General features: G+C 37.2%; 1 protein-coding gene across 1 annotated transcript; it reads right to left on the reverse strand.

Annotated features, from left to right (window-relative positions):
* Window positions 1–3,707: 3,707 nt before the first annotated feature.
* On the reverse strand, window positions 3,708–5,978 carry LOC128514918 (uncharacterized). The gene is made up of 4 exons (XM_053488835.1): window positions 5,888–5,978; window positions 5,146–5,484; window positions 4,902–4,994; window positions 3,708–3,959 (listed from the first exon to the last, which is right to left on the reverse strand). Exons 1-4 carry the CDS (start codon window positions 5,976–5,978, stop codon window positions 3,847–3,849), a joined length of 636 nt encoding a protein of 211 aa, XP_053344810.1. The 3' UTR covers window positions 3,708–3,846.
* Window positions 5,979–10,411: the final 4,433 nt, after the last annotated feature.

A 10,411-nucleotide genomic window follows, 5' to 3' on the forward strand; every position in this document is an offset into this window, starting at 1 on the left:
AACAGGGCTCCCAAAGAAAGAGAGAGTCAATGCGATCACATTCCAGAACCCCCTGTCCCGCCTGCATGTCCCCATCCCGGTAATCTTATCTGATGCGCGATCATAAAGGCCCATGTGTGAAACGGAGCTGCAGGAAACTTCACAAGGTGCCTTGAAATAAACCCCAAAAACAAGAGTGTAAATCCGCAATCCGGTAAACAAAGCAGACAGTTTTACAGCTTCACCCCATGGTGGGGGGAGAATGACCAAGTCACACCTGGACACTCTCCTGAACTCTGGAGCACATCCCTTTCAATGAACAAAGGCATACGGCATCAACACTATTTTAAACATCTTTAAAGTGTGCCAGTAGGGCAAAACGCATATACATATATTTACTTAGTATGTTTTATTCCTATGTGTATGTTTAATTATTCTTTATAACTTTAAAGGTGTAATCAGCATTCACAAACCCCTTTTATTAGATAAAGGAAGGAATGAGTGGGTAAAATATGTAATGTTTGATGTCAATCTAAATCTGGCTTTATTCTAAGAATGTTGGTGAACACGGGAAATTGGTATCATGAACAGAGCTCATGCAAAATTACTTTACAGGTTTTGGTAGTTAAAATTGCTTATCATTTTAGCTCATTATCTTGTATTTTAATAGCTAGTACTGAAAATAGTGTGTGATGTAAATACATGGACCGTGTAGTGTTATCTTTAAATGCATTTACATAAAAAAGACAAAAATAATCAAAATACAGCGGTGGGACCACTGGCATTTTTTTGATGGTAACCATGAAAATATCTTAAAATGCTCCATAATTTTTAATCATACACAAAGGTGTAATACATCATTTGAATCTGTAAAGGGTGTTTATTTGTTAATGTACAATCACATATCAATAAAACATTGTGCTTTTGTAAAATAAAGAAAATAAACAGGGTGCGCTTTCTGATGTCTCAGTCTCCCGAAAAAATCTTTTTGCAACGCGTCAGTGCAACTCAGTCCATATATCTATCTATCTATCTATCTATCTATATATATATATATATATATATATATATATATATAGCGTGAAGTGTCTACTTTTAAATGAAGCAACTTTAATCAAAAATAAATATTCTCAGTTTATGTAATCCGTATGAATCCAAGGAGAGATACAGTCTTTCTGCCACACACTTTATTGACTAATAATGACCTGAGACAGGACACGCCCACGCACTAATGACAGGAAAACAATCAGGGTAATCTACATACAAGGCCACGCCCCTAAACACACACACACACACACACACACACACACACACAGTAGATCCGATAAGTTTTCTGCGCGTGTGGAAGACGTTATGCGCTGTACAGGTTTCTGAAGCTCTACAGAATGTTCTGGACAGTGGGAGGAGTTTATCTGTGGGAGGAGTTTAGATTTACCTCAGAACAACACTGAGACTCCAACAGAGAACGAAGGAGGAGAATCCAGCCAGCTGTAACCATGGGTGAGTTATTAAATCTTATATAATCCTTATAGCATGTAGATAACACTACTAAATCATGCTAACATACTGCCTTATGTAGCTTAGCACAAACAGGTTAGCTCACGGTGACTAAGATAATGCCCTACAGTATGTAGATTACAGATGGTTGTCAGTATCAGCTGTGGTGTAAATAATTATAATATATTTCACCCTGTTTTGGATAGCTTTATGTGATGGTAGCTATTTGGTTCAGTTTTAGGTTAGCTTATGACACGGCTATCTATATGTTATTCAGCTATTCAGTTATGTAGCTTACAGATGTTTGTGATATTAGGGTGTAAATGTAAATCGTAATGCAAAAAGTATAAATTGTTGTATAACATTAAAAATCCTGTGTTTTCTTTATCCAGGGTCAATAGTTATTGATGATAATATACAGTAATTTTATTGTTATCATGCTTATTTTGCTTTTCCCTTTTTTACAAACAGTTGTGATTGTGAAAATGATCAGCCACCTGCTTTATAGAGACCAAATGCAAACAAGCAGGGAAGATACAGACGGACCATCACTGTGTCATGGAAAACACAGACTCTGTGATTCCTGCCTGCATGGGAACCTGGAGCACGACTGGGATCTGGATTCAGGATGGATCTCTTGTATTTTTTTTAAGTGGTTGGCCACACAATAAGGCTTCACTTGTGACTGCGCACAACCAGCACATAGACTGACCTCAGATACCAGGAATGTTATCACTGCTGGTCTCAGGGTCTGTGTTCATTGCAAATCAGTTCATGGTAAGGAGCAAAAAAACACCATAGAAATGCCACTACGCGATGTTCACTTATGTCTTGAGTTAAACGAGAACTGATTTTTAAAATAGGCACAAAGATGTATGACTGTGTATAGGGTGTAAAAGTCAGAACACACGTCTTCATAATGCACCGTTCCTGTTCACACTGTACTGTTTACCCTGAATGTCTGTTTGCACGGCCATATTTACAGGATGCCATAAATGTGCTTTCTGTGTATAAGATCATTTGTGTCCCTTTTCCCCTTAATCCTGGACATTTACATTGCACTAGGGGTAAGAGATGGCATTTATATGTTTATAAGTAAGAAAAATACTGAAATGTCAGGACATGTCAGAACTACTTCAAGTGTGAATGTGTCCCTAAGAGGTTGGTCTCATGTTTTGTTTTCGTTATTTTTATTTTTTTTTATAATAAAACTTGTTTGCTGTTCATCGTTAAATTATCGTATTGTTACAAATGTGCATATTGTATATATTGTTACATATTACACATTGTTAATACTGTTTGTATTGGCCAATAAAGCTGAGTTATTGGATGACCATCTTGTAAAACCTGAATTTTGTCTTGTTACTAGGGAGTTACTAGCATACCTGAAGCAGAAGAAGCATTGTAATATTCGCATGTATTCTGACGTTTGTACCATACAAACATATTGTTAGGCTAAACAGCCTAGTACCATCAAATGTTGGTATTTTGGGATGCATGGGCTGCATATGTTGTGTTTTGGTGCTGGTTTCCTGGTGACCCTGCTTATGCTAATGCTGGTGGAAAAAAAACAGCATATCACCAGCTTTACCAGCAATGATACCAGCATATGTTGTGTTTTGGTGCTGGCATGCTGGGAACCACCAGCACCATCATCATGGCACTATAATGTCACCAGCATACCAGCACCAAAACACAACATATGGTGGTATCATTGCTGGTCAAGCTGGTCACCAGCTATGCTGGTCTATGCTGTTTTTTTTTCAGCAGGGTCTGGATGATGCAGTAAAGTATATAAATGACTTTTTTTTTACACGAAGTACACATTATCAACTTATAATCATCTAGGTTCAGAGAGTTTATGTTTAAACTTTGTTCAAAGTTGAATTATAATTTTTTTTTCAGAGATGTCTTCTCTCTAAATGCTTTGCACAGCTTCTGCTTTATATAACAAGTAAATATTAAATAGTTTGGGTGAGAGATGGAAGTGTTAAACCCAAGACACAAAATCATACTGCTGCTTAATTTAAACTGAAAAGAGTTACAGTAAGATACACCAATCAGAAATAACATTAAAACAACAACGAAAATATTATCAGAGGAATGTATGTTTTTTAAGAAACACTATTTGCACTTTGATGAATATTAGAATGTTTGTTACATATTCAAGCACATCAATGTCAAAAAGGGGAAAAAATAAATCACAGGTATTCTGCAGGTTCACACTGAAGTCTTGTATTTTTAAGTCTATTGTAAACACCAGATTATATATTAAATCATATATAGAGAACACACATCCACCTATTTATAGTGATATGATTTAGTTAAATCTAACAGACTATCAGTATTTCTTCCATTTTATAAACATTTTTATTTTAATTTGTAAACAATCAGCGTTGTTGGAAAAATAATGAAGACAAGAACTCCAACTCTAGAAACAGAGAGCCAGAACAGCACACGCATCTGATCAGTACAGCTGTAACCTGTATGGAAAACATGTTTTTAATAAATATCAAAAGCTGCAACACTTTAAAATTATTAACCTTTTATTAAATTATTACATAATATATATAAATATATAACAAAATTTATTTAGAAAGATTTTACCAGTGGAACATCCTGACATAGAAGAGATAAGAAGCTTATTTGACTAAAAGTCACTTATCGTCTGTACCGCTTTAACCTGTATTCAGGGTTGCGGGGGTCCTGGTAGAATTAGGGCACGAGACGGGGTACACCCTGGACAGGGTGCCAATCCATCGCTCCCACACACACTACGGGCAATTTGGGAATTCCAATTAGCCTAAGCTGCAGGTCTTCTAACTGTGGGAGGAAACCGGAGCACACAGACGAAACCCACCAAGCACAGGGAGAACAAGGAAACACACACACAGCAGGGAATTGACCCCTGACCCTGGAGGTGCAGGGCGACAGTGCTAACCACTACAGCACCGTGCCACCCTTTCTATATTTCTATATTTGTAAATTTATATTCTTATTTGAAAATTTTTTTTTTTTTGGTCATCACTGGTCACGTAAGCATTTCACTGCTTATCATACTGTGTATGTGACAAATAAAATGTTTACTTTAAAACAGTTAGCAGGTGGAGTGGAGTTCTACTTTAACCAACTGAGATTCAGCTTCCACTGGCTGTGATCATAACCTCTGCTAAACTATCAAACACTCCAGTGTCTCAGTCCATCTATTACACACCAAACACATGAAACACTGATTTATATTCATCAAAGAGAACAAGAGAATAATCACAAAGATAATCATATAACATTAGAGATATAATTAATCACAATAACCATTTAATATTTGACAAAAAATAAAAGCCAGTTCTTTTAGTCAAGTACAGGATTTTTGTACATTGTCCAACACTGAGGAAATGAAATGAAATTTATTAGATTAAAACTCTGACCTTCTCCAGCACTGCTGTTTGAACCCTGGTGTGTAACAGAGTGTGTGTTCTTGTTAAGTGTTCCAGGTGTAGGACAGGGTTTCATCTCTTCACCTTTACAAATAAATTGGAAAAGCAGCAAATAAACAGAAATGATACTAAATATGAATAATGTGAAGAATTCAACATTTAATGCACATGTACACATAATTCTGGTTAAAGTGTTGATCTGGAATTAGCAGGTTATCAGAGTAAAACTGTTTACCTTCAAACTGCAGACGTGTTCCAGATGTGAACTTTACTGTACTTCCGTCCACATATCCACAGAAATATTCTCCTCCATCATCTTCTCTTGTTTCATTAATGTTGAGATCAAACTTTTGGTCCTTTACAGTAAAACTGAAGCGACTATCATTAAATCCATCAACAACTGTGTAACTCTGCTCGAACTGTCTTACAAAAACCTGAGGCACGTTTCCAAAACTCTGTCTGTACCAAGCAAAAGTATTTTTGTTTTTGAGCCCATTAATGTTACACTCCATAGTTACATCTTCTCCATGTTTTACTGTTTTCACATGAAGATTCTTCATATCAGAAGTTTTTCCTTTAAAATAAATATAAACTGTTACTACTTTAAATGACTAAAGTTTTTAACATTTTAAAAATTTTACTTAACAAATGTTAAATATTTCATGGTGCATCTGATCAGTCTATTTTCTTAAATAAAAAAACGAAAGTAAGTTTATTTGATTAAAACTCTGACCTTTTCCCTCTCTGCTGTTTGAACCCTGGTGTGTAACAGAGTGTGTGTTCTTGTTAAGTGTTCCAGGTGTAGGACAGGGTTTCATCTCTTCACCTTTACAAATAAATTGGAAAAGCAGCAAATAAACAGAAATGATACTAAATATGAATAATGTGAAATATTCAACATTTAATGCACATGTACACATAATTCTGGTTAAAGTGTTGATCTGGAATTAGCAGGTTATCAGAGTAAAACTGTTTACCTTCAAACTGCAGACGAGTTCCAGATGTGAATTTCAGTGAATTTTCATCAACTTCTCCACAGAAATATTCTCCTCCATCATCTTCTCTCATGATGTTAATGTTGAGATCAAACTTTTGGTCATTTACAGTAACACTGAAGCGGTTATCATTAAATCCCTCAACAAATGTGTAGCCCAGAGTGTTCCTGTATGATCTCGCCAACAACTGCGGCAATTTTCCAAAACTCTGTCTGTACCAAGCTAAAGTATTTTTGTTTTTGACCCCAATAATGTCACACTGCAAAATTGCATCTCCTCTTAGTTTAACTGTTTTCATATGAAGCGGCTTGAATTCGGATGGTTTTACTGAAAAAAAAAAATCAATAAATGAAAATTTAAAAAAAAGTATTTGATATTTAATGTTTAATGAAGTCAGTAAATTAGTTACATATGTAATATTAATATTTTTAAATAAAAGTTTAAAATGTTCCTCACCAGTTGTGCAGAGACAAAGCAGAGAGTAAAGAGCCACAAAGAGTGTGATCATCGTTCCTGTTTAGACAAAGTGATAGTGAGGTAATGAACTTGTGTGTTCAGTAGAAAACCAGGTCCAGACTCACGCCTGATTGGATGTTTTGAAGCTGTGGACTGATTTGATTGGTCCATTAGCTGTAATGAGATGTGAAGCTCACAGTGAATTCTTGTCTATTCTGATGCTGTGATGAGTCACATGACTTTACAGATATGATCTACTGGAGCTCTATCAGTCCTGTGTGCTGGAACCTCTCTGATAGAAGAAGTTTAATGAAGTGCTTTTAGGTCAGCAGATCTAACAACCCCAAAGAGGAATAATGTGGAATCCTGCTGTAGGGGAGGGGCGCTGTACAGTTTCAGTACGGACCTTTCACTAATCATTTGTCTAAGTTAGAAATATTAAATAAAGGGTTTTACAGTAAATTTTAGACCGTGTTTAAGGTTGTGGATCTTTATTGATAAATAAAAACAGACTTTCTCATGCTGGGCTAAAATATTCTTACACCTCGTTTACACGTATTCCTGATGACATGCTGCTTGAGTGCTGGAACTAAATTAAAAACAAATATATAAATATATAATTAAAAGGATGAGCCTTCCATCATGTTGCGTACACATAAGTGATGTATTGAATTGACCTTGTAAGTGACTCATGGCTCAGGATTAATTCCTCTGTGTGAAAACAAACCTGTGATTATAAGCTCCGCCCCCAAACAAACCTAGAAGCAGTCATGAGAGTGGACTCGAGTCTTCAGGCCGAGTGTGAAAACGCTCTTAACACATGTGTAGAAGTGTTACTGACTGCAGCAGCGCTCTCTCACATCATGCAGTTGTTTCAGTTGAACAGAAATAACATTGTGGTTTCTGAGTTTCTGAGACTGAGTGTTTAATCAGCAGCTCACACTGACTTATTCTGGGTCACTTCAACAGTCTGAATGTCTTTATGTTAGAATCTTAGACTAAAACACAAAAGAGCTGGAGTTCATTAATAAAAAATGTCTCTAAAAATATCATGTAGAATGTTGAGAGACTATTTATTTAAACTTTACTAGAGACTGTGCTCTATCTGTGTGAGGCCTGTTATCCACCATAAAGGTCACAACAACAGAGAAATAATGGGCATTAAAGTATAATCTCACACCCTTTGCTAGATATGAATGATTAAATAATTAACCTGTATAAAACATATCCAAAAGTATTTATATAAAGCATTTAGACAAAGTGCTGCTGCAGTCTATGAGTCCGACAGTTTCAGCTCCTTTGATGTGGTAAAAACCTTAATGTCCTCACACTGCTGTTTGGTTTGAGACGTGTGTCCTCTAGTTTCCATCTCACACCAGAGAGTGTGTGTCAGTGTTAATGGAAACAGCAGTGTGGTTTAAAGTGAGAGATATAAACTAAAGAGTTTGATTCTTTCTTTATCAGGGCTGTAAGAGATGTTAGACTTTTATAAATCCAGTGATTAGAACATTTCTGGTTAAAGCTTCAGTTACTGAAGTGTGTTTAAGTTTAATGCTGTGAGTTGAAGATCAGAGACACATTCTCTCACTGAGAAGCTTCAGTAATAAATTTAATGAGAATAATTAATGGTTTAATACGGTTCAGCACCTCGACACAATAAGTGAAGGAATCTTCTTGTGTAAACACACTTAAACCCTCAATCCAGAATTCATCCAGTTTATCACCCTGAAACTAAAAGTCTCCTGCGACAGCTGAGATGTGTTGACTAAGATGGACTGTCTTACTTACCCGTGAATGCATCCTGGTACCATCTCTTGTACAGATTATTGACTCACATACAGTACACATACACCAACCACAATGTAAAAAGCATAATTTATCAGAGACCTTCTTCCATTCCTCCATGGTCCAGTTTAGATTCTCACATTCCTATTGTAGGCATTTTCACTGATAGACAGAAACTTTTGTCACCTACAAGCAGTCTTGTTGAGTCTACATTTTCATTTACTTTAGTTTGCTTTTCAGAAATCTATAGGAAGCTCTTATACACACAGACATGCAGTGGCTGATCATAGACTGTATTAATTGTGCATGCGGCTGTGATGTTATCGCTCACTCCGTAGGCTCCCCACGTAGGCGGCACCTGCAGAAGGGGGGCGGGGCCGCCAGGTTGAGCCGGCTGGCGATTATTAACATTAATGGACCTCGGGCTTTCTCCACATTATAAAAGTGAAGCACGAAGTTTAGTCCGGGGTCCGGAGGCACAGTAAAAAGTCATGCACTGGAATTATTAAAGAGAGTGGCACGCGAGAGTGGCACGCGAGCGCGGCGATGTTATGCACCCCAGAGACTTTAAGGAGGAGACCTTTACTCCCGCGTAGAGCACGCCTTTGTATCCTCACTGCCGAAGAGGAAGGGGCCACTGAGAGGAATGCGTTAGGGCCCCTGATCCCAGCCAGGAAAGCCGCCCAGCCGACGGATGTCCAGAAGAGAACCCCGTCTTTGCCCGCGCCCAGAGAGAGCTGGGAGGGGCCTGTCTTGGCTCGTGACTAGGCTCGGGAGAGGTCGTCATCATGGTAGCGTGCCGGAGCGCTTCCTCCGCGTGATCCATACTGCCATACCGCCGCCTTTCGCCAGCCATGTGCTCGCATGCCAGCTGGGCACTGCCGATGGACCTGCATGTGCACACCTTCACTCTTTGCCTCCCCTTTTATCTTTCCTCCCTCCTTTAATCCTTTCCTACCCCATTTTTCCTAAATAAAATTACCTTTTTTTCCCCTTAGATGTAATGTTACTTCTCTGTCATTACTGTCCATGTCTCTCTCCTCCTGTTGGTCTACGTCTTAAAATCATTGATAACACTGTTCACTCTTTCTGTCTCTCTGAGAGTCTGGAAGAACACTATGGGTGGTGACAGGTGGACTTCCTGCCAAAGTCTCTCCAAGTGAAGCACATGTAGCATGAGGCTCTTACTATTCCTGTACTGTTTGTGGAAATGGGGAGCAGTAATGAATATCTAGAGTGTTGGTGCTAATACACTCACTGTTAGCATGATGCTAGTGTTTTTGTGTAACTTGTTTTTCTTGAACCAGCTGATGAACAGTATTTTTTGTAATTGCATGGTTACCTCACAATGCTGGGTTCTGCCACAGACACATTATCTAAATGTAATAGGTTCTTTTCAGGTGCTTTAGTCTAACACTTGCTCTGAATATAAATGTACATGGATGTCCATGTTAAAGGGCTGTTTTATGAGCGTGAACCTTTGTTTTATGCAAAACACTGAAAATGTTTTTTTGAAGGAACATTTTAGTTTGGTGTTACTGACATCTACTGAGGGGGATATTTTATCTGTGTGCTACCATCAGTCCTGTGTCATGCCAACAGTAAAGCATCCTAAGACTATTCATGTGTGAGGTTGAATATCACCACATTCACAATGAACACTTTACCAAATTCAATAAAATCATCACACGCAAAGACATGCGCACACACACACACACACACACACACACACACAAAAGAAAAAAAAATACTGATTGCTATTATTATTATTATTATTATTATTTTAATTTATTTAATTTTTTATACATATATTTTTCATTACATGCCACTTTATCTTTAACTGCAGAGGGAAATATCTGTATTTATTTAGTATCCTGTTTTATATTCTATTTTTTTGCCTTTTTTATTTCTGTTACTGTTATTGGTTTGACTTATCCCTGAGCTTTGGCAACACTAATGTAAATATCTGTCATGGCAATAAAGTACCACTGAATCTTAAAATTAGAATTCGGAAATGACTGACTGAATGCTGATATTCATAAGTTCTTTAAAAGTTTATTATTTCCTGTTAACACAACTGCACATTATAGAATAGTACAGGTCTATATGAGAAGTTATTAATAATTGCACTTATTGATATCTGCTGACAAACAAATAAGGATGACCTCTAAGTATGCTTCCTCTCAAGACCTCACTTGCCACAGTGTCCAAGTTTAATTAATTAAAACATTTATTAATTAATTATAGAAATCAGGTTCAATATTT

The sequence above is a fragment of the Clarias gariepinus genome, chromosome 27 (assembly GCF_024256425.1).
Source record: "Clarias gariepinus isolate MV-2021 ecotype Netherlands chromosome 27, CGAR_prim_01v2, whole genome shotgun sequence".
Classification (NCBI taxonomy): Eukaryota; Metazoa; Chordata; class Actinopteri; order Siluriformes; family Clariidae; genus Clarias; species Clarias gariepinus.